The 25,184-nt window shown below is 52.0% G+C and overlaps 1 protein-coding gene across 8 annotated transcripts in view; it reads right to left on the bottom strand.

Annotated features, from left to right (window-relative positions):
• Positions 1-25,184, bottom strand: part of SLC38A9 (solute carrier family 38 member 9) — a 61,612-nt gene that overhangs the window by 22,628 nt on the left and 13,800 nt on the right. For 3 of the 8 annotated variants that reach the window (XM_036279066.1, XM_036279067.1, XM_036279069.1), the window contains 8 exons: positions 18,799-18,931; positions 16,579-16,700; positions 16,434-16,497; positions 16,085-16,178; positions 13,821-13,991; positions 11,249-11,308; positions 7,472-7,660; positions 5,591-5,698 (listed from right to left, as the gene is read on the bottom strand). In XM_036279066.1, coding sequence (XP_036134959.1) covers positions 5,591-5,698; positions 7,472-7,660; positions 11,249-11,308; positions 13,821-13,991; positions 16,085-16,178; positions 16,434-16,497; positions 16,579-16,700; positions 18,799-18,931 — 941 coding nt within the window. Of the gene's footprint in view, positions 1-5,590; positions 5,699-7,471; positions 7,661-11,248; positions 11,309-13,820; positions 13,992-16,084; positions 16,179-16,433; positions 16,498-16,578; positions 16,701-18,798; positions 18,932-25,184 lie in introns of those variants that run through there. The other 5 variants (XM_036279071.1, XM_036279070.1, XM_036279074.1 and 2 more) reach the window with 5 other exon arrangements.

Genomic DNA, 25,184 nt, shown 5'->3' with positions numbered 1-25,184 from the left:
GGGCCACCACACCGCCCGGTGACTCACAGGACAGACTCCTGGGCGAGGTGGTCTTAAAGGAGCCCCAAACTTCCGACGTTTCCAAGCTGCTGCTTTATCCCTTGGAGAAGGCATATTAAGAAAGCAAGCAGGCCCTGGCCGGTTTGGCTCAGCGGTTAGAGTGTCGGCCTGCGGTCCAGAGAGACCCGGGTTCGGTTCCCGCTAAGGGCATGTACCTCAGTTGCAGTTTGTCCCCGGCCCTGGTTGGGTCATGTGGGTGGCAGCCACTCGATGTGTAGCTTTCACGTCGATGTTTCTCTCTCTCCCTCTCACTCTATCTGAGCAAAATATCAAAAAATGTTCTCAGGTGAGGATAAAAAAAAAAAAAAAGAAAGCAAGCAGGGTGTGTGTGTGTGTGGGATACTTGAAATACTTTAATCTGACAACAGATGTGTATGTAGAATGTACAAAGAGTGCTTATAAACCCATTTGAGAAATAGAAAATTGGGCAAAACACCTGAAGAGGCACTTGACCAAGGCGGTAATCCAAACTGCCGATGGACAGAGAAAGGGTGCTGGCTTCCTCGGCCACCAGGCCACCCGAGTCCGAGGGCAACACACTCGTAGCAGCAGGAGGGTGGAGGAGGGAGACAGGAAGTGTGGACGCTGCTGGCGGAGCGGAGCTGGGACAGCTGCCCTGGAATGTCTGGCGAGGTCCCTGAAGCAGAACCTATGCATGCCCTCTGACCCCTCAGACCCACTCCCGGTTGACACGGGGGAGACAGCCGCCACCCCCACAAAGACACCGACCAGGATGAAGACGTGGCAATGACCGCGCTCGTCACACACTGGAGGTGGCTCCCGCGTCCCTGCCCTGGGAGAGGGAAACACCGTGGCAGAGTCACACACGGAAATGCCAACAGGAGGAACAAACCACCAACGCACACGGCAGCATGATCAACACCACGGCCAACGCTGCCGGAGGGACCCCGACACCAAGTTGACGAAGCGCACGTTCCCTTTACACAAAGCTAAACTGGGCCCGCTACCCTCTGGGCTGGAAGTCAGAGGTGGTCTTCTGGCAGGGAGACAACCAGTTAGGAGGAACGAGGGTGCCTCCTGGGGGGCCAGTAATTTCTGTTTATGCTCTGGGTGCTGGGCATTGTGGGTGTTCCATTTGGGAACATAGATCAAGCTGTACACTTAGGAGTCGTGCACTTTTGTATATATGTGTTAGACTCCGAAAAAGAGTTCAAAAACAAGAGAGGTAAGCCATACCCATAAAAATAAGGAGAAATTCTATTACACTCGCAGGCATTAGTAAGTGCCAAGGAGTGAGTGGTAAGACGGAGTCCACTCCTAATGGACAATGAGTAATAAAACCACTGGAAACACATATGATTCGTGTAGGTCAAAAGGGGCCACATACTGAGCCTGACGGGCTCAGGGGAGGCCTTGCCAATTCAGAGACCTAAGGTGATGGTCTGAAATTCAAACTTCCTAACTAAAAGCAGTTCATGGCGGGTGGTGATGTCCTAGGCCGGTTTCTTCCCTGACAAGGGTCGATCTCGACGGTAACTGAGCCCGTCCATAGCCTTTGTGCACCTAGGACAACATGCCTTCGGAGGGTCAGGCAGTCCCTTTCCCAGGCCCCTCAGGCACAGCCTCCCACCGCAGCAGAGACCGCGGAACCCTCACTGTGCCCCCGCTGCTCACACACCATCTGCGCCTGCTGTGTCCCGTGCCCACCTACGGAAAAGCTTTCCTCTTCGTTTTACTTTTATCCAATCTCAGCGATGTCGCCGCTTCACTTTCTCCGCCTCCCTGACCTCCCACCCCTGGATTCTGAGTGCCCCTTGCGCCCCCCCTTGACTGCAATGTACACACTGAGCTACAGAGCCGCCATCCTCCAGAGCAGTTTCTCAATCCGTCCAGATTTGCTTCTTAGCAACTGTCATCAGTTTGGCTCAAATAAACTAAAAAATTCTTACAGATTTGGACGTTTCTTCCACCGACATTAGAAAACACTTTTTCCTGGTTGCAGAGGAACACGGTGCTGCTGTCACGTGGCAAATGGCCCCAGTTTGTGAAAACCGGCGCCTGAGGCTCTCTCCAGTGTCTCCAAGCGCCCGCGTCTTCCACTGTGAAAGCACCGCCTTAGTTGCCGTCTCGAACGTGCACATTGTTGCAAGTCAAACGCGCTGCAAGGCTTCTAATAGAAACCAGGCTCGGCTCGTTCCGTAACCCTCCTGAACCCTGTTTCTCAGAGGTAACTACTTCTAACTATTTGGCATATTTTAAATGTATGCTCTTATTCTCAACAAAAATGCCTATTTCTTTTCCTTTCACTTTGGACCAGCCCGCTGATTTCTGAGCACGAGGCTCCAGACGGGCCGCACCACCACCCACACGGCGCCGGCGCCCGCGCCCGCACTGGGTCCCGGACGAGAGCCTCCTTCCCACCCTGCGCTGCGCTCGCTCGGCAGCCCGGCTCCGAGGCTGGCTGTTCTTCTGCCTCCTGCTCGGCTGTTCGCACCGCTCCTTCTCCTCCCTGGCTTTCGGAGCACCCCCGCACCCCAGCTGCTGAGACTGTAGCAGCCCGGCTCCGAGGCTGGCTGTTCTTCTGCCTCCTGCTCGGCTGTTCGCACCGCTCCTTCTCCTCCCTGGCTTTCGGAGCAACCCCGCACCCCAGCTGCTGAGACTTTAAGGACTGGACGGCTCACATGGCCTCCTTCGTGTTCAAACCCCTGTCTACAGGGATTGCTCTGCGGTCAGCTGCCAAACAATGCCAGTTCGCAGCTTCTAAAATCCTGCGCCATCTCCCGTCGGCCCTCATCTCTTCTCCAGTCTCTTTGGGTTAGTGTTTTTATTTTTCTCTTTGCTGTTGTTTTAATGGAATTTAGGAGAAAGTAGAGATAAAAGCATCTGTTCCTTCCACGATTATTGGCTAAATGTTCACCGTACACTCTGGCCCTGGGGATGCAAGGGCAACAGCAACAGCAACAGGGGATGCAAGAGTGACGGAAGCATAAAGAACGGAAACAACACCCTTTGCCCAGGGAGCTAACGTCCTAGCTAGGGGGACCGGCGCACAGGTGAAAACTAAACGCCTTCCATCACCCCGCCCCGCCTGAACTGTCACTACCCGAATCCAAGACCGAGAGAGACTTGGGAACATTTGTGGATCGGTCCTTGTTATCCTGACTTCTGCCACTTTCGACCGGAAACTCAGGAACCAAGTCGACGAGAACAGTAGCTGTCCCTCACCGTTCAGCTCACTCTCAGAACCAGGAACTGAATCGTCCCAGGTGTCCAGGGACACTTGCACATAATCTCCGGTAGCGACGAGAGCTCCGAAGAAGGAAGAAAAAGGAGGTGGCGGTGGGGTGAGCAGAAACAGGAAGGCTGTCTCCAACGACATAACCGAGTGGCATTGAGAAGGGACAGCCATTTAGTGTACAGGGACCAGGAAGTGCAAGATGCTGAGCTAGGAGGATGCTCGGCTTTCGTGCAGAACGGCCAGGAGGACCATGCTGGTCTGGGCTGGACAAGCAGGAAAGTGGCAGGAGGTGCGATCAGAGAGGAAGCCAGGAGTCAGATCACACAGGGCCTGTCAGCTACAACAGACGTCTTTATTCTGAGCGAGACGGGAAACCACTAAAGGCTGTTAGAAGACCATTTCCACCAATCGCTGGAGGACCATTTCTACTGACCGCCGGAGGACCATTTCTACCCATCGCTGGAGGACCATTTCTACCCATCGCTGGAGGACCATTTCTACCATTTCTACTGATCTCTGGAGGACCATTTCTACCGACCACTGGAAGATCATTTCTACTGATCTCTGGAGGACCATTTCTACTGACTGCCGGAGGACCATTTCTACCCATCGCTGGAGGACCATTTCTACCCATCGCTGGAGGACCATTTCTATCCATCGCTGGAGGACCATTTCTACCCATCGCTAGAGGACCATTTCTACCGATCGCTGGAGGACCATTTCTATCCATCGCTGGAGGACCATTTCTACCGATTGCTGGAGGACCATTTCTACCCATCGCTGGAGGACCATTTCTATCCATCGCTGGAGGACCATTTCTACCGATCGCTGGAAGACCATTTCTACCGATCGCTGGAGGACCATTTCTACCCATCGCTGGAGGACCATTTCTATCCATCGCTGGAGGACCATTTCTACCGATCGCTGGAGGACCATTTCTATCCATCGCTGGAAGACCATTTCTACCGATCGCTGGAGGACCATTTCTATCCATCGCTGGAAGACCATTTCTACCGATCGCTGGAGGACCATTTCTACCCATCGCTGGAGGACCATTTCTATCCATCACTGGAAGACCATTTCTACCGAACGCTGGAGGACCATTTCTACCGATCGCTGGAGGACCATTTCTACCATTTCTACCGATCGCTGGAGGACCATTTCTACCGATCGCTGGAGGACCATTTCTACCGATCACTAGCTCACAGTGGTCCTTTTACCAGTGCCCAGTTTTCCATGCATTCAGGAGGGAGATACCTTCCAAACCCCAGCACTTCCTTTACCCAGAATTTACAGTCTTTAGTCTTCACAAGGCTTCTACGAGAAATAAAAAAATCAAAGCTAATGCAACCACATGAAAACCAGTAACCATGGTTACATAAACAACTTCCACTGACCAACTCAGCCCACATGAACACCCAAGGACGTGGTCACAGCAGGATCAAAGGGTGGCAAACGACCTGCAGTGCAGCCTTGGGGGGCACAGCAGACCCTGAGCGGGGGACCGAAACTCGGGGGCCTGGGTCAGCACCGGAAGAAGGGGAGGGCAGCAGCTGCTGACCAGCAGACCCTCACGGCTGTGTCCTCACTTGCCATGGGTGTGACAGCCACTTCGTTTTCTCACCTATCTGCTCACTGAGCACTGTCCACGCACGGCCTCACGGTGCTTTCACCATGTCCACATCCTGTAGATTTGGGTGACACGTAAGAAGTCGCCTAGTAAAACCATGAGGGAAAGGGGGGGGGACACTGGCTCTCCGCCATTGGCCTGCAAACTGATATAAAACCCCGTAAGGGGAGCAGTTGTGTTGTGAGCAGTATTATCCACATGTTAATCATAGACCACGTTTTACGTTTCTAAAATTCTAGGGTATGTTTTCTCAGAAGTCTAGACAGTGTGGTCTTGATTCTCTGTCTGCACTGTAACTTGATTGGACTTCACTCCCAGGCAGAGATGACAAAGGGCCCAGGTGACTCCCTACCTGTAAGAAAAGCAGAGTGATTCCAACGGGACTCTTTTCTAAACCTTCACCTGAGGACATGCTTACTGATTTTAGAGCAAGGGGAGGGAGAGAAACATCAATGTGAGAAATATCAATTAGTTGCCTTCCCGACTGGGGATCGAACCCGCAACCCAGGTATATGCCCTGACCAGGAATTGAACCTGCAACCTTTTGGTAGGCGATGATGCCCCACCCACTGAGCCACCTGGTCAGGGCTCAACTAGACTCTTGTTTTCAGCTTCAGAGCATCAACAGCAACAGTCCAAAGCAGTTAAGTTAAAGATCACATTATTGTCATTTATTAATTCTTTATTTTAAAATAGCTCACCTGGTACAAAAAACTCTGTGGGTGTAAGCCAATGAAATTCCAAATGAAATCCCAAGTGAACAGCCTTCACGGTGACGAGGAAGGTCAAGAAGACGATGGACACTGTGCCTGTGAGGGAGACATTCAGAAACGCTCATCTCTCCACTGCAGACCTGCTCAAAACCCAGCCGTGCTCCTGCATTCTCAGCGAGGGCCGGACATTGCTCCTGTCCCTGCTTCCGCCCACTACAGCCCAGGGGGACCTAGAGGACAGGAGCCAGCTCTGCGAGTCATCAGAAAACAAGCGGAAGACGGTGCCGAAGGCCCAGGAGAGCAGGTGAGGCAGCCCACGTCTCGCTGAACTGCCCAGTTTGCTTATGCGTTGGGTTTAGCCGAGGACACACATGGAGCCCGCGGCAGAACTGTCATGTTGCACAGGAGAAAAAAGACAACAGGAGGCTGACTCGTTCTCTGCTGGCCGCACTAGGGACGGTCACAGGCTGAAGTCTAAGTGCGGCCACAGCCTCCGGGGTGTAGTGACGAAGGCAGAGCAGTGAGCGTGGGCCGTCCCCCGTCAGAGAGGCGATGAGCCGCACTTCCCGCAGTCTGCTCTGGGGTCAGGTGAGGTGTGCTGGGGTAGCACACCTGTAGGTGGAAAGACTCCAATTCCATTCCCAGGTGTCAGACACGGGCAGGAGGCATTTGGAATGTTTCAGTCTGGGAGTCGGAGGGTTATTTCTGTTAAGGGATTAAGTCTAGTCATGACAGAGTGGAGTTGGGAAAGGTTTCTGGAGGAATTAGATGCTAATTTCTCTGAAGAAGCTACAGATCCAAAAGAGAAGTAGCAAGAAGAGGGGTAACAGTACAGTGTCCTTAAGGGGGTGAAAAATAATCAACCTGGTTGGACGTCTGGTGATTGCTTTGCCCGAATGAGCAAACCCTTCCCTTGGTTTGTAAGCTAACTTTCCAAGACTTGCTCCACAGGAAAGTCGGCAAGCGGCTCAGGAAACCAGATGGGCTACGTGCGCTCCACTGTGGGCTGGAGACAAGCTGATCAGAAAGGATGAACACAAGAGGCCGAAGCTTTTAGGACCCAACTGTCCATCTTCTGTGTGTCTGGGCAGTGCACCCGCTGTGAGGCGGGAGGAAGGATGACTTAGCTCACCCTCCTGTTTGCTGGAAGCCCAGACGCCTTCTCCTCAGTGACTGTGAACTGAATGATCTTACCCGCCAGGCTGCCCACCAGGAGGTCAGAACTGCAGGCGGAGCCCTGTGCTCTACCTGGGTGATCAGTTCTGCACGAACGGCACCCCTGTCTTTAGTTACCCAGCTCTGAGCTCCCCTGGGGACTGCTCTGGTCTCTCCAGGCTGTAGAGGAAGACACGGTCCAAGCATCGCCTCCGTGGTCTCAGAGACTTGGGAGAGGCCCCAGAGGGAAGCCTGTTCCTCTGAGGAGGCAGAAGTGTTCCCAGTAGGTGCACCGAGGACAAGCTCGGGCAGAGCAGCCTGAGGACAGAGCCAGAGGACGCCCTGGGTCAAAGTCAGGCGACAGTTCTGCGCTCTGCTCTTGAATAGGAAACACAATGCCCTACCCTCCCTTGTGGGTTCTAACCTTAGGACCTGAGACTCCCTCTAACATGGACCTGGGTCTCTGCCCGGAAGGCGTGTCTACTTCCTCCTGGGACCCACACTCTGAGGGAACGAGGGGGTGCTCGCCCAGCGACGGCCCAGTGGGAACCCACTGACTGTCTCTGCAGGAGCCTGGGCTCCAGTGGTCATCGACGTTTCCCTCTGGGCCAAACTCCACCAAGACCAGCCAGGCACCGAGGAGCAGGCCGGGAGGCAGCCCTCCCCGGGGCTGCCCCGCTCCGGGGCACGAGGCCGTCCCGGCGCCCAGCTCACCGAGGATGTTGAACTTGGAAAAGAAGGACGGCGACTTGAAACTGAGCAGCGGCAGGAGGAGCCCTATGAGGTAGAAGGGCACGGTCCTGGACTTGTCCCACCACTTCTCAAACTGCTGCAGGTCTGGGCCGCTGCCGTAGGTCGCGGAGCCGTTGTCAGGATGGCCGCTCCCTGCACTGGGACAGGTCACTGCGAGGGAAACATCGGGTCAGGGCGCAGCGCAGGGAGCAGAGCGACCACCCACACACAGCCGCGGACTTTCCCGAGCACACAGCTTCCCCTGGAGGAGACCGAGGCTTCTCCTTGTGTAGGGTAGAAACGTGTGTCTGTTAGAAACATCTTACCTAGAAAACACTAAAGGGGGAAGAATGCTAGAAGATCTTGAGGTATATCCTTAATTTCTACTGGAAACTATAAAACGATCCCAACAAAAACCCTTTGGTTCCATGGCCAGAGCGGAAGTGTTGGGCTGGACGGCATCTGGTCGTATGTATATGACAACACAGACGTCCTCAGGGCAGCCGTCTGTTGTGATGGTAATCCACACCAAGGGCAAAGGACAAAACCTCTCTGAAACAGCTGTCACGGTATTGCCAAAGCCTAAGTACTGGCTATGGCGCAAGGACCTTGAACTCCAGCAATCCACAGTAATTCTGGAAGCTCATCATGCTTCACGGCAGCTGCGGAGCCCAGATGTTATCCCGAGCACCGGGAAGCAACATTTGCTTTCCCTACACCGGCTTCAAGTGGCACTTTCTTCTGTCAGCAAGTAGAACACGAGTCATTCCTTCTCATGGTCCAATTTCGTAAGACCCCACAGTACGTGAGCTAACCCTCTGCTCTCTGCTTCGTAAGACCCGCAGTACGTGAGCTAACCCTTGGCTCTCTGCATCGTAAGACCCGCAGTACGTGAGCTAACCCTCTGCTCTCTGCTTCGTAAGACCTGCAGTACGTGAGCTAACCCTCGGCTCTCTGCATCGTAAGACCCGAGTACGTGCGCTGACCCTCGGCTCTCTGCTTCGTAAGACCCACAGTACGTGAGCTAACCCTCGGCTCTCTGCTTAGTAAGACCCGAGTACGTGCGCTGACCCTCGGCTCTCTGCTTCGTAAGACCCGCAGTACGTGAGCTAACCCTCGGCTCTCTGCATCGTAAGACCCGCAGTACGTGAGCTAACCCTCTGCTCTCTGCATCGTAAGACCCGCAGTACGTGTGCTAACCCTCTGCTCTCTGCTTCGTAAGACCCGCAGTACGTGTGCTAACCCTCGGCTGCTGCGTAAGACCCCGCAGTACCTGAGCTATATAACCCTCGGCTCTCTGCTTCATAAGACCCCGCAGTACGTGAGCTAACCCTCTGCTCTCTGCATCGTAAGACCCGCAGTACGTGAGCTAACCCTCGGCTCTCTGCATCGTAAGACCCGCAGTATGTGAGCTAACCCTCTGCTCTCTGCATCGTAAGACCCGCAGTACGTGTGCTAAATAACCCTCGGCTCTCTGCTTCGTAAGACCCGCAGTACGTGAGCTAACCCTCGGCTCTCTGCTTCGTAAGACCCGCAGTACGTGTGCTAACCCTCGGCTCTCTGCATCGTAAGACCCGCAGTACGTGAGCTAACCCTCGGCTCTCTGCATCGTAAGACCGCAGTACGTGAGCTGACCCTCGGCTCTCTGCTTCGTAAGACCCGCAGTACGTGAGCTGACCCTCGGCTCTCTGCATCGTAAGACCCGCAGTACGTGAGCTGACCCTCGGCTCTCTGCATCGTAAGACCCGCAGTACGTGAGCTGACCCTCGGCTCTCTGCATCGTAAGACCCGCAGTACGTGAGCTGACCCTCGGCTCTCTGCATCGTAAGACCCGCAGTACGTGAGCTGACCCTCGACTCTCTGCAGAGAACCCTGCGCGCTGGCGAGAGACTCGCTCACACTGAGGACATCCCGCTCCTCACCAGCCAGGTGACATGCTCACTCCGAGACCTGTGCCGTCTCCAGCATGTGACATGCCACACGGACAAACACGCCATCTCCACCTCCTTTCCTAGTTGGTGCTGTGACGTGTTTTCTTCTTTGCTCTGGACAGAAGTAGCTTCGCTGGACTTTGTCTTTGCGAACAGTCAGTGCTTGGAGCACAGGCCTGGAGGGCACCGATGAGTGGCTGTGAGGGGTGCGACACTCACTGGCTCCCGCAAGCCACGGGCTTCCCTCGGCTTCAGTCCCCACCCCAGAGCGAAGGCAGCAGCATCTACTTCTAGAGGTGCTGTGAAATGTTTGGACGACGGCCGCACACAGCGAGCACCCCGCAGACGCCAGCTGGGAGTTTCTACGTGAACTGAGATGGGCTGTTTCCAGACTCACGACCTAACACACTGATCACAGTACATGGAGGAGTCGAGAGCTGGATCCACCCAAGGGGTCACTGCAAAGCAGACTGACTGGGTGGTGAGCTCCAGCTCCGGGGCTGACGGGGACATCCGCTCGACCAGGAACTGACGCCCTACTGAAAACCCTACTCGTTCCAGCACCTGAGAGCAGAGCAGCTAGTCAAGTGAATTTCTCTTTTGAGAATCCTTTGAAAATTCTGACATAAGGGATAGAATGCAAAAAGTTTATTTTAAAATTATACTAAAATGTTTTAGCATAATGATTCAAAGGGGTGTGTGTGTGTGTGTGATTGTGTGTGTCCACAGAAAAGCTAACACTTCACTCATTCATTTTGTTTAAAAATTTTTCTTTTTCTTTATTGATTTTAGAGAGAGAGGAAGGGAGAGGGAGGGAGATAGAAACATGGATGAGAGAGAACATCGACTGGCCACCTCCTGCATGCCCCCCACTGGGGATCGGGCCACAAACTGGGCATGTGCCCTGACCGGGAATCGAACCGGTGACCTCTTGGTGCATGTGGGTCGACGCTCAACCGCTGAGCCACACCGGCCGGGCTTCACTCATTCATTCTGTAGTGTTAGCAGTGTTAGCAGTGTAGTGAAGGGGTGAAGTAAGACACTGGAGAGACTTTTATCTGTTCGTTTTACCCTGGAGTCTAGACCAGTTCCTGTCATGTAACAGGCTTAGTAAATATGCACTGAATGGATTGTTCTCTTAGCGACGAGTGTATCTCCCTGAAAATGGTATGAATTTAGTGTCTCTGACAGGTAACACGTGAGTGCTTTGGGGTTACACATGGTTACAGTAACTGTTAACAAGGCGACATCAGCTTTCATTCCTGCTTTCCCTGTGACTGCCACACTGGACAAACCCACAGGCCACAAAGGATTGTTTCTAATAATGAATTAGAGAGACTTTTCTAGGAAATAAAGATTTTTGTGTGCCAAATCTTCAATTTAATTTTCCATAGTTATTAACTTCTTTCTATTCATCATTAGGAAATAAACTATCCTAAAGGCTACAGATTTGTATATCTTAAACATTAATACCTGAAACAATCAATGTCTAAAACTGAGTTAACGGACCGAGAAGAACGCTTCTAAGCCAAAAGCAGCAGCAGCGACACAGGTCCTTGGAACTATGCACTGACCACTCGTGGGTAAGTGTGGACGCTGCAGACACGAGCCGCTCCTGTGAGCTGTGCTACGAACTACTGCTGAGCTCACGTGAACACCACCAATGTGCAGCTGTGGGTTTTTGATGTAACCGTGGCCCAGGTGACACGGTGACGATGGCTTTGAGCCAATCATTTCCCTGAACAGTCCCAGGTTCCACCTTGAGTCTTTTCAGAAGCAAGACGGGGAACCAACACACACGCTCAAAGGCAAGCTCCAAACGACTCACCGGGGTTGCTGTCATTGGTGCTCAGTGCGGCATCTGTGTCATTGACGTGATGGACGAAATCTGAAAATCAAGGAAACACGCAGCTCAGCACCGAATGAGACGCCGAGCTGATGCCCGCTGAAGTCTCATCTGCAACCACCCTTAAGATCCGCCCGGTGGCAATATCAGCTGACCCCCTGCACCGGACCACCCTGCCCACGTAGCCTGTCTGGGGCGTCCTCACTCACAGGAGTGAGGTCACTGGTGTCACAGTCCCACTGAGGACATTTTTAAAAGACTCAGGATTTTTTTTTAAATCCTCATTTAAAAATAGAATATTTTTCCTATTTATCATCAGAGAGAGTGGGAGGGAGGGGGACAAGAGAGAGAGAGAGAAAAACACTGATATGAGAGACACACTGACTGGTTGCCTCCCACACAACCCGACCAGGGCTGGGACAAACTGCAACCGAGGTGCGTGCCCTTGACTGGAATCGAACTCGTGACTCTTTGGTTTGTGGGCCAACGTTCTAACCACTGAGCCAAACCAGACAGGGCCACGAGTGAGGATTTTTAAAAAATCTACCCACAGAGTGAACTGACTTCAAAGCCTGCAGTAAAGATACTGTGTGCAGTTCTTCCCCATACTCTCACTGACTCAGAGAAAGGTCTGAAGTCTGCGGAGGGGAAAACCTGGTCAGTACAAGGGCTCAGTTTATCTGGAAAATCGTTCAAAGTTTTCACAAAGCGTAGTCCGTGCTTTTCCAGATGAAAGGCCACACAGTGGTCCCCGCTCAGAGCCCCCCGGGGACCCCCCGGGAGCAGCCAGGAGGGGCCCAGGCGGACACCTGGGCCCTCACCCTTCCACAGGGAGCCGCGGGGAGGGCACAGGCTGTGCTGCCCTGCGGGCCTCCGAGAACGCACTTTGTTCTGTTCGATGTGAGCCTTTTATGACCTTAGCAAGCACTAATAAAAGTTTGATTAAAACTTAAAGAGATGGTAAAAACGGATTAGATCGTAAGGTCATAAAGCAAGTCAGAGGGGACTGGTTCACCGTCGTAGGCTCGTGAAGCTAGAAGGACACCGGGCTTCTGCGGCATCTCCGAGGGTTACTCGTGACTGAGATCAGAAGTGATGCGTCTTTATCTATTCCTGAGGCCGGGACTCACACCGGCGACTAGACAGTCAAATCTTGATGCCAAGTCCACCGGGTTCAAGACTGTCTCCCCAAACCCCCGTCCACCGGGAACCGTGACTGGGACCCTGTGAGGACGTAGTCTTTGCAGATACAGCTGAGGAGAGCTGAGGTCACAGTGGGGGCGGGGGGGCCAAGCTCCACACTGGAGTCCTCAGCAGGAAGAGGGGGGTTCACACAGACACAGCCAGGGAAGACGGTCACACGGAGACAGCGGAAGCTGGAGAGATGCGGCGACAAGCCACGGAAAGCCATGGACGCCTGGTGAAAGCCAGTCACCAGGGCCAGGAAGAGGCAGGAAGGCTCCTCCCTACCAGCTCAGGGGGAGCAGAGCCCCGCCACGGTGCCTCTGCACTTCCGGTCCCCAGGGCTGGGAGAGAGCAGGTCTCTCCTGCTTGAGCCGACGGGAGCCCTAGTGCACCAGCTCACCCAGCAGAGTGTGAGGGCGCAGATCCGCAGCCGGCATCCCTCAGGAAAGATGTAAAGTCCCAAAGTCAGCCTCGCTCCTCCCAGAAGTAAACTCAGTCCAGTCAGAAATTTAAGAAATACGTATCATGACTAATACACTAATTTAAGTTTTCCCAGAACATAAAAATGATTTAAATATTACAAAATGTATTCATTTAATTTGTTATGTTACCAACTTGAAGGGGAAAAGCTTCTGATCATTTTAAGAATGTGGATTAAGTATCTGATGAAATCCAGCACACATTAATAAAAATGCTCAAGAAAACAGCAGGCAGGAACATCTTTAAATTACTGCAGGGCACAAAAGTACCCACAACAGAGTCTGTCAGCATAAACAATGTACTTGCACATCAGTCCCGTTACTCAACTGTTTCCTAAATTAGATCCCAATATTCTGAAAATCAGTGACCAAAACTTATTCCCATCAACTTCTTTAGTAACAGGTACCATTGAACTTCATAAACTGTTATACTAAAATTTTGTGGTAAAGATCAAAACAATGCTTAAAATAGCTGCTGGAACTTAGAAATATTGTGTATTAATTAAGATTTAAAGGAATACTATTCATTCAAGCATCAGTTCTGAAGCCCTGGCCCGTGCGGCTCGCTGGTTGGAGCATCGTCCTTACCCCAAGGCTGCGGTGTGACTCCGGGCGGGGCGCACGCAGGGGCCACCAGCTGATGCGTGTTTCTCTCTCTCCCTCCCTCGCTCTTCCTCTCTTTCTAAAGTCGATAAAAAATTAGTTTTTGGAAGTGAACATACACATTTTATCTGAGCTCATAACCGCAGAAATCAAACGGAATCCACTCTATTTCCCAGAACTGCAAACAGTGCTCTGCACTTTGTCCCGAATTCAAGGCCGAGCCCGAAATGCCAGGCACGGCGGCACCCGAGCGCATCTGTGTGGAAGCGCGCGGGGTGGATACTTACTGAAAATAAACTTTCCAGTGTTAAAAAGAAAATTGGACATGAGCACCCAGTAAACTATCATTGCTCCCACGAGAGACACCAAGGAGAACAGGAGGCTGGACCACTGCCCGAAGGAGCCGAAGTAGTGTCGGCAGACGTCGGGGTACTCCCAGGTCGTGGTGTCCACGGAAGCTGCGTGCAAGGGAAGGAAAAGCGTGAGGCCAGATGCTGCTTATACAGTCCGTGCTCATAACCTGTTTCCCCAGACCCACTGAAGACAGTTAGTAAGAGATTACGGGCATTACACCACCAGACACTAGACCATAAGAGCAGAAATAAAAACATTATAGAACACATACATAAAAAGAAATATAGGTCAATGAAAGAGTACAGATAATCTGAGAAACAGACAATAGCATAATAAAATTTTGTAATAAAAGCAAGAGATAAACCAATACTAGACCAAATCCTCACTACAGGGACAGAAGGCATCTCCCAACACTATTTGGCATACTTAAATAATAATGCAGAGTAAAGTTTTCTTGGGTCACACTTTATACCACACATGCCAATTTAATTTTCAGACAACTGAGTCAAGAATTTAAAAATTAGCCCTGGCCGGTTTGGCTAAGCGGTTAGAGCGTCGGCCAGCGGTCCGGAGAGACCCGGGTTCGGTTCCTGCTAAGGGCACGTACTTTGGTTGCAGTTTGTCCCCGGCCCTGGTTGGTCGTGCGGGTGGCAGCCACTCGATGTGTCCCTTCACATCGATGTTTCTCTCTCTCTCTCTCCCTTCCTCTCTCTCCTTCCCACTGTATCTGTACAAAAAATAGAAAAATATCCTCAGGTGAGGATTAAAAAAAAAAGAATTTAAAAATTAAATTACAGAAAAGTTAGAAGACAGAGTAAAAACAGAACATGAAAGTTTATTCTTTTTCCACCAACTGAATTACAGTGGAAAAGATAGGCCCATATAAACAAACGGATATCATGCAAAAGGCATTCAAATACTGAATGGGGGATGTGAGGGCGATCTGGCTGCGACATCTGTCACCCCACTGATCGCCGGGGTTGATTTGGCTGATCTGGCTGGCTAGGCGGGTGTCCCCCTCCTCCCGCAACCGATCCATGTCCGTCCCTCCCGAAGCTGCGCGCTTGGTCGAAGAGGACGACCTCCCCCCAGAGGAGAGGACCGGTCTTCGGTCAAGGGTACACGAGTAGCTGCGCTCCCTGCTAGAACCTCCAAACAAGCTCTCAAATACTGAATGGGGGAAAACTGACAAGAAATAATAGCTAAAGGGCTACTGGGCACACGGTAGACAGAACATGGCAGACCTGTAATAGCCGAGGGACTTGTGGGAAAGGGAGAGGACTCCGAGCACAACTCGGAGAAGATGCATCGTGGGGACGGCGAGCAGCTGGGTAAGGCCTGGTGCCGACTCCTAGCTGCTGGATTTATGAAATGATGTACGTCTACTTAGGTCGTAAATTACTTTGAAACTATCTGGGAAGGTATTTCCCTGACTCAGAATTTATAAAGAGACGAGTGGAGGAAATGTGTCGGGACAATTTCTAGAATTTGCTCTAAAGGACACATTGCTCATATTTTCATATGTTCCTAGTTAGAATTTCTACTTTTAGGAGGTTCCAACATTTAGGTCTTTTGGTAGGGATAGGTCAGAACAAGTCACCGTTAACTGAACAAGAATCGTAGACTTCTCAGTTTAGTTCTTGCAAAGACCTTATTTTAAAAAAACAAGACTTTCAACGTTATTCTTCTGAGGACACTAACTGTAGGGTGAGTCCACTCTGCTCAGAACTCCTGGGCTCTGAACTTCAGGCAGCCCCTACCAGGTCACAGCCCCTACCAGGTCACAGCCCCTACCAGGTCAGCCCCTACCAGGTCACAGCCCCTACCAGGTCACAGCCCCTACCAGGTCAGCTCCTACCAGGTCACAGCCCCTACCAGGTCACAGCCCCTACCAGGTCAGCCCCTACCAGGTCACAGCCCCTACCAGGTCACAGCCCCTACCAGGTCAGCCCCTACCAGGTCACAGCCCCTACCAGGTCAGCCCCTACCAGGTCACAGCCCCTACCAGGTCAGCCCCTACCAGGTCACAGCCCCTACCAGGTCACAGCCCCTACCAGGTCAGCTCCATGCTGTGACACCGAAAAGCAACTCTTCCGGCACAAAACAGTTAATACACGTGGAATGCACACGTTAGTGATCTACTGCAACAGTATATGCTTATTGATACTAATCTTTTCTCACTGTGACAAATTCTTACATATCATAGTTCGTGACTTCACTACTCTGTAGCAGCAATACAGTGTTAGAAGGCCCATCAGCACGATGACACATATTCCCGTAGTAAATCCAGCCTGTTTGAAGATGAAAATAGAGAACACGCACCATCATGTTAGAATAAATATTTACGCTGCCATGTTATGCTACCCTAAACAATCATGATAAAAACTCGATAAACAGTTATGATAAAACCATTCTCTTTAATGGGAAATTAAAATATAATCATCTATTTTTTTTAAAAAAATTGATGTAGATTTATTAAAAGCTTTAGTGTGAAAATTACAACATGCAAACATTCAGGCTGAAAGTGTGCTGAGAAATGGCCTTACCTGCTTTATGCCCCAAGGGATGCTCAGTATGGAGGTTCCCATGATGGTGTTCCAAATCATAAAGCTGAAAGAGAGGGGCAGCGCCGCGTGAGCCCCCCGGTGACGCTCCGACGTCCCGGCCGCGCCCAGCAGCAGGCTCACTCACATGGTCACCAGGCTGGTGTTCTTCCCAGGCCCCTGTGAGCAGCTCTGCAGTGTGTAGGCCGAGCCCAGCGGACTGTACACATAGCACTCCTCTGGACCCGGGACCACGTGGTCGGGGGCGACCTGTGACAGCAACACGGAAGCGTCAGAGCTGGGCGTCTCCTGCGCTCCGGGGCCCTGACACCAGATGCCTTTCCAGACGCCACTAGCAAGCAGCAGCATCCACCCGATTAGCAAACGCAAAAATTCCCTTTTAAATGCAGTGGACCCCTGAAGGAGGAGGGCTGGAGGACCACGGACAGTGAACTATTCATGTGAGATGAGAACGGACTCCTAGAATGTGCAGCTACCGGGATCTCCCTCCAGTTTCGTGAGAAGGGTGCGGGGCTGCCGGCACAGGCCGAGGTCAGGGGGGCCAGGTGGAGGGCCTTGCTGGGCGGAATGCCAAGAACTGGCTTAAGGAGAAGGCGAAGCCAGGGTTCTGAGATGGCGGATGTAAGCGAGAGACGACTGGACAGGTGCGTGCGTCGCACACACAGCCCTGGACCGCCACACGGCCTAGTAATTCTGCCTCCTGCTTCGGAGGAAAAAACAGTTCCCTGATGGAACGCTGCCCATCTCCCTGAGAACAGTCCTTTGGGAACTTCGGGGTTCTCAGAAAATGATGCAGACGTGTGCACACTCACTAATGGTCACATCACACTGCTTGTGCATTTGGATCACTCTTGATGTGCCAGGGTCATCTCACTGTCAGTTAACAGTGGGAGTCTGCTCGGTGTGCAGTGCTGATGTGGTTTTCGGGCGAATTACACACAATCAGGCCGAGACGGGCCCAGCCGGTGCGTGGACATTGCATCACAGCAGACTGTAGGCTGTGAGCCAGATCTGCAGGTACTGGGTAACTTCTACCTCCCCTCCAGGGCTCAAATAGTTCTGGTATGAACTAAGACGTCATCACAACTACTAATAGAAAGGCCTAGGGGAGGACAAAAGCAAAAAAATCGGGGGAAGGCATCATCCCATCAGGAATATTTTGCAAGTCCCTACTTGGCTACAGAGAAGACCTCACTACTTCGTAAAGCTTAAAACAAGATCTCCGCGTTCAAGTGACCAGGCCAAACCTGGCCCCTCAGCAAATCTAAAGAACGTTGGTCCCTGCCTCCCTTTTTATTACCTACAAGAAAGTCATTGTCTTTTCTCCCAGAACATTTCCATTTTTCTTTCCTTTTCTTTTTTCATCCTCACCAGAGGACACTTTTCCATTTTTTGTTCAGGTAGAGCGGGAGGGAGAGAGAGGAAGAGAGAGAGAGAGAAACATCGACGTGAAAGGGACACATCGAGTGGCTGCCACCCACACGACCCCAACTGGGGCCGGGGACAAACTGCAACCGAGGTATGTGCCCTTAGCGGGAACCAAACCCAGGTCTCTCTGGACCACAGGCTGACGCTCTAACCGCTGAGCCAAACTGGCCAGGGCTCCATTTTTCTTTAGCTTTCAAGTTTTTGAGTATCTCATATGTGGTAGTTCTGATAAGCAACCAACTTACTTATAATAAGTATTTTTGATCCTAAAATAATAATGTAGATTTTAGAAGATTAAAAGTCAACAATCTACAGCCCCGGGCCAAAGCGGACCTTGAACTGGGTTTTTTACAGCTCCTTTGCTAAGAAGACTGTTTATTTGCAATGAAACGGAAGAGACATGTGACAGCTTGTGGCCTGCAGAGGCGAGATTGTTCAGCACCTGCCCGACCCTGGTTTTGGATCTACGGAAGGACAGGGATCAGTAGGGAAATGTTGCGCATACAGATGTATATACTTCCGTTTTCCACTCCCGCAGAAAATTCTACAAACGTTGTTCCATTGCAGCTTCAAACTTAAAATTAAACTAACCCGAACCTGTTATTAGTTATTTTAATCAGTGACCTGAACTACTTCAAAAGCAGCGCACCCTCCTCCGAGCTCCTAGCCTCGGGTCAGCAGACCTGAACACCACACACCCCAGGCGGTGGTCAGCCCAGTGAGATGCCGTCACGCGCAGGCCACGCAGGAAAGAACCAGCCTGGGATGAAGACATGTGCTAACTAGGTACGGTCTGACTTTCCATGATGCATCCTTGGAACGCGACCAGCAAACAGTTCCACCCCTGGGGGCTGCCCTGGCTGACGGTGCTCACTGGTCGCCCCACGGAGCCTCAGGTGACGGCGACGCCTGTCCTTACCAGGGCGTTGTCCGCAGGAGCGGTGAGCCGGCTGTAGTAGTGAATCCTCTTGTTCATGGCGGAGGCGTGGTCGCTGACCCTCTGAAGGACGTCATCTATACTGACGATGTTTGTGGGCTCTATGTAGAAAGGCCTAGAGAAGGGAACACACACTTGACACCGGACGTTCAGCCAGAGATTTTGGAAGTCAGCCACCGAAGAAAAGAATGTTTTGTCCTCCGCGGAACAGGACGGCGAGGAAGGCATCTCACCTCTCGCGTGGGAGAAGGAAGCGCCACAGAGGAAGTATCATCCATCCACAGAACAAAGCTTTTGTTTCACGGTACCATTGCTCTGAGAACACTGTTTTAAACTTAACAAGTTTAGCAACAAGGAGATGTAACAGAAAAAGCTTCAATCAGTTATTAAAAAGAGATACAGCAGCTGTCAGGTTTCAACACGAACACTTCGACACGGCTTTGAATGTCCTCTGAGCTTTTGGCACTAAATCTGAGAAATCACAGGCAAAAATGTTCCCGTGCGAAGGAGTCTGTACTCCTTCTTTACGGGCCGAAGTTACTTCCTGTGACAGAATTCCTATTTCCTGGTCCACGTACAGGGATCAGCAATGTCAACCACCTCCCCTGTGAACTTCCCCGGGACCGGCAAGTGGAAAGTTAGGACACCAGACACAGTTTTCGCCGCCGTCTGCTCACGTGGAACGCAGCGACACGCCCGATCTGGCCCTCCCAGCAAACTTCCCACAGCATGTCCCAGCCCACGGCACAGGCCCCGTCTCAGCCTCGCGTCTGTCACGCCCTTGCGGCCTGGCTGGAGCTGCTGCGTCTGCGCCGAGCTTCCAGGGTGTCCTTGCCCAGGGAGACCAGGCAGGGAGGCAAGAGGACAGCGCTCCTCCGCGGAGTCTCACGTCTCCAAGTCACAGCCGCGCTGTCCCCGAGGCGGCAAGTCATTTGCCATTTGAGGCCACACACAGATACAAAGGAGGGGCAGGAGTTCTATCACGCGTTCCATGTCACCGCTCCACACCCACAGATCTGCAGGAGGCCTGACGTGTCGGAGTACGGCGACCCCTGAAGACATGTCACCTGGCTTGTGGGAAGCACAAGGAAGACCAAATGTCCCAAACTCTCGTTTCGGCCATTTTTTGACCCCGAGAGTAGAGAGATGCTAGTCTAGATGTTAAGTGTGGTTGTTTCTGATTAGCAAACGGAACCTGCCTCTCTCGTTCTGGTCTCCACCCAGCACCCAGTCCGGCGGCACTGCCCCTGCAGCCACTCGGAAGGAGAGCCCGCACCGCAGGGCACGAGCAGATCCGAGCCCACCAGCCTGACCACTGCAGGAGGCAGAGACTCGCCGCTGAATTAAGGGGTGCCGTGCGCGCAGGCGGACAGGACGAACATGAAAGGGTCGGAGGCAGAATACACCACGCCTAATTATACGTTCAGGGCCTGGGACCACACCCGCCTGTCCGAGCCCTACCTGTTCTAACTCACACCTCTGCCGCCCACTCTCTGCCGTGCTCCACAGCGACGTGAAGGCGTGTCTGTCCAGGACACAGCTTCATCACACCTGGGGGTCACACTCCACGGGGCTGTCCCTTCTTGTTCTGCAACAGCGACACCCCCAGGGCTCAAGAAGGAATCACAGCCCTTGCCCGCGGAAAGCAGAGCCGGCCACCACGCGGCCGCGGGAAGGCCACGGACCTTCTCCGTGCAGCTTTCCCTCTGAAAGGCAACCGCGCCGGCCGTGTCAGCTGGCGCATGCAGGCGGCAGGGTGGGAGCTGCACCGCGCGGCTGGCCCGGGCCTCCGCGAGCATCTGGCTTGGAAAGTGCTCCTTTTCCAGCCCTTTCCGTCGAGATGCTGTGTGCCTGTTCAAACAGACTCTCTGAAATACCCAGCTCAGCAGATTTTAACTGAATTATTAGACACAGATGCTTAAAGCTTCATCGGAGAGAGCAAATAATATCACTTACATTCCTAAACTGAACTGACGTTGGATCTGAAAACACATTTAAAATTAATGGTGCGGTTGGAGAACAATATTCAGAATAAAAGCCTTCTTCTTTTGAACGGTTCCACATGGGTCCCCACGATGGCTCCCTCCCTTGGCCAGCCTGGACGGTAGCCCCACTGTCCCACTAAAAATAAAGGATATTTCACACAGAAGTTACATCATCTCACGTGATAAATATTTACGGACACACTGCAGAAAAAAATGCTTTTAACATTCAGCAAGATTTTAAAAATATTTTAAATAATTTTTTTTAATCCTCACCCGAGGACATTATTTTTTTGCATTTATCTTCATATAGAGTGGGAGAGAGAAACATCGATGTGAGAGAGACACCTCGAGTGGTTGCCACCCACAAGACCCCAATCAGGGCCGGGGACAAACTACAACTGAGGTGCGCACCCTTAGTGGGAACCGAACCCAGAACTCTCTGTCCGCCGATGCTCTAACCGCTGAGCCTAATCAGCCAGGGCAGATTTTAAAAATATTTTAAAATGTGACTCAAAATCCCATACTTTCATTGAACATACTCATAAACAAAGACACCTTTTTCTAGGTCCCACTGCTTAAATTCCTTAAACGTGTTTGGCTTTTCCATCTGCCTCCACCCTTCCACTGACCGGTCCTGCTCCTCTGAGGCTGAGTAAGTCACATGACCCTTAGGAAGGTTCATGCTCCACCTGAGGGCCGTTGGCTAAAACCATGCTCTCCCACCTGGCAGCCGAGCTGGGAAAACCCTGCCAGGCTGCGCCGTTTGTTTAAAAAAAGAGAAGGGAATCACGTGTTCAAAAAGATCATGCAAATAAACATTCACAGTAGCGGACCCGCCGCGCCGGAGTCCACCTGCCAGGGAAACACTGCGGGTCGCAGGCGCCCGGCGCCAGACGACAGAAAGGGAGCCTTCCAGCCGCGGCACCGGACGCCCCTCGTCCTTGCTGCGGGCGTCGCTGCGGCCACGGCTCCCCCTCCCGAGGCCGCGTGACGTCCCCAGAGCTCTGCGTCACAGCCAGAGTGATTTGCTGTCTCAAAGGCTGCGATACAGGCTCCTGTCTCTGCTGTGGTTCACCAGCTGATACTGGCTCTCAAATCTGCTAACTACGATGTGAGTGTCAGCCACACGGGGGGCACATACTGAACATTAAATGGTGGCCAGGACCCCACTCTGCTGGAGGACACAGGTCAGCAGGCAACTCCAACGCTGGCAGAAAGAGAGGGAGAGAGCCCAATCAGGGGCCAAAATGGAAGAGAGAGTAGAGGGGGTGGGGTGATGCTGGAAACTGGGCACAGAGGGGATTCATCTGGTCGCGTGACTACCTAGGCTGCACTGTGCATGCCGAAGTCCCGGTTCATGGAGGAAACTGCTCCCTGCCAGCCCTCCCCCTTCGTGGGCTCCAGGTCCACCAAGGGGCCGCGCCGGAACATTCCAGACAGCATGTGCTTCAGGACCTGCTAGTCATTTTTGATAAAAAGCAAAGGCCCTGAAGCCTTTCCCCTAAATGTCTGTGTGCCTTGTTTCTTTCTTTCTTTTTTAATCCTCACGGGAGGACATTTTTGCATTTAATCTTCAGACATAGCAGGAGGGAGAGAGGGGGGAAGAGAGAGAGAGAAACATCGACGTGAGAGAGACACATGGACTGGCTGCCACCCACATGACCCCAACCAGGGCTGGGGACAAACTGCAACCGAGGTACGTGCCCTTAGCGGGAACCGAACCCGGGTCTCTCTGGTCCGCGGGGTGATGCTCTAACTGCTGAGCCAAACTGGCCAGGGCTGTTTCTTTTTTTTTAAATTTAACTTACTGAGATGACATAAATCAACACCACACAGATTCCAAGTGCCCGACTGAGCAGCAGCCATCTGCACATGGCAGTGTGTGCTCACCCCCAAAGTCCAGTGTCCTGCACCCCCACTGCCTCCCCTCTGCCCTCTTCCACCGCCACACCCTCCCCTCTGGCCAGACCATCCTGTTCTGTGTCTGTGTGCCACGGAGACACTGTTTTTGCCTAATGGTTTCACAGTTTTTCACCCAGCGCCCCACCCTTCCCCGACAGCCGTCAGTCTGTTCTCTGTGTCTAGGCTTCTGTTTCTCTTCTGTTTGTTAAACTCTGTTGTTGATTAGATTCCACATATAAGTGAGGTCACATGGTATGTGTCTTTCTCTGACTGGCGTATTTCGTTCAGCATGATGATCTCCAGGTCCCTCCACACTGCTGCAAAGAGGTGAACTTTCCTTCCGTTCTAGACCGAGGAGCATCCCTTGTGCAGATGTCCCGGAGCGCTGTCACCCCTCACCTGCCGCGGCCCGGGGCTGCCCAGGCCCCGCTGTGCAGCAACATGCAGAGCACAAGCGCGCGTCCTTCGCAGCAGCTCTTCCCTCCTTCCCTCAACTGCCCTCTCCCACCGGCCACTGTCCTGCCCGCAGTCCGGTCTCAGCCCCTTCTCCACCTGCTCACTTCCTGGGCCTCTGCTTCACATCGTCTCCGTGGCAACAACTGCCTGTCCTCCGTCCCGTTACCGATCCCTCCATCCACGGGAGCTCCAGGAGGGCAGGGACTTGCGTCAGCTCGGTCACTACTGTGCTCCCAGGGCCGAGAAGGGCCCCTGGCCCATTGCAGGAGCTCAATAGAACAGAGCAAATAAGTAAAATCTGGTGACTAATGTGGTGTATTACTTTAAGAAAAGCAGTTTATTTAGAAATAACTTTAGACTCAAACAGAAGTTGGAAACCAACACTGACAGCTACCCTACTCTCCACTCGGGCTCCCCAGTGGTGACATCTCCGAGGGCTGTAGGGCGGCTGTCCAAGCCCTGTATTACTTCTACAGCTGGAAAAAAGTTAGTGAAATATCATGGGGATAATGCTTTCCACTTTTCTGCAGGTTTAACATTTTAAAACTAAGTACTTGGAGAAGTGGCGGAGAGCGTCACAGCAGGACACGCGACAGGAAGTGAGAAGCGGCAGCGTCCTCAGCCAATCAGAGTAGAGAACGACTGTGTCCAACCAGGCGAGGACTAATCAACGAAATGACCACTGGTGGCCTGGACGTGAGCGGGTCAGTGGAGCGGTCAGGGCGAAAGCCTGGCGGAAGCGGGTTCTGGCGGGACAACAGGGTGTGTGACCGCAGATCATCCGGGCCAGGTTTCCGCAAAGACGCGGGGGAGCGATGGAAGGGGAGCTGAAGGCGAAGGGCAGTCTCTAGAACGCATTAGAAATAGAAAAATCGCCTATAAACCCAACAGAATCGTTAACAACATTCTGCCAACCTCAGTCTCTAGAAAAAACAGCTGGCAGGGAAGCAGAGCAGGTGGAAACCCCCACCCACAGAGAGTGAAAGCTGGTATAACCCGTGGCACCACCTAGTGAAGCCGCCCCCCCCCACGCACCTCTCTCTCAGGCACAGCCCCGAGCTGGGGGGTACACTGAAGAGAGTCAAGAAAGGAGCCTCCCAATGAACAGAACCAAACACACAGTGACATCAGCATTTTGGATTTTCAAACTAGCAGACACCAGGACACACACTGCACTAACTGTGAGCACTCAGCGACAGGAGGGTGGAAATTTCCCGGTCAGGTCGACAGACACGTCGACTCACCTGCTGCACGAGACTGAGGTGGGACTCAAATCCCTCTCTGAGTTACCGTGTGGTCGAGTTATTACATGCTTTTCCAAATAAATAAGGTATATTTAGTTATTGATAATATTATAAAGTGGCAGCAAAAGTTATAATGTACTGTTAATAAAAGGTAGCTTTATCAAGAGTAATGATTGCATCTTACAATTTTAAAATTTCCATTTTCATGTTTTATAACATAAGAACAGATGTATATGTACATAATTTGCAAATGCATACACACATACATGCAGTCCCAAATTTTTAAGACTGTTATTATTTTTTAACTGATAAGGGTGGTCTGATGAAAAAAATGAATGTTGATAAACACCTGGTTTAAGGTGCTGGGTTCCTTTTGTTAGAAGGCCAAGCTGTTACTTAGTTGCAAGTAAACATCTTCATCAACATATGGACAAAGAGCCCTGGCGGGTTTGGCTCAGCGGTTGGAGTCCGCCTGTGGACCAGAGTTTTGGGTTTGATTTCAGTCAAGGGCCCATGCCTCAGTTTCAGTTCGTCCCCGGCCCTGGTCGGGGTCATGCGGGAGGCAACCAGTCAATGTGTCCCTCTCATATCGATGTTTCTCTCTCTCTCCCCTCCTCCTACTCTATCTGAAGATATTTGAAAAAATAGCCTCAGGTGAGGATTAAAATAAAACACAAAAAAACATATGGACAAAGAATTTGATCTGAATATTAATTCTCAGGCCCATATATCTTAATTAAAAACAGAATTTTGCTAAGAACGAATTTCAAATTCTTTTAAT

Source organism: Molossus molossus, unplaced genomic scaffold, assembly GCF_014108415.1.
Source record: "Molossus molossus isolate mMolMol1 unplaced genomic scaffold, mMolMol1.p scaffold_m16_p_3, whole genome shotgun sequence".
NCBI classification, from domain to species: Eukaryota; Metazoa; Chordata; class Mammalia; order Chiroptera; family Molossidae; genus Molossus; species Molossus molossus.
This window is presented reverse-complemented; position numbering and strand designations above follow the sequence as displayed.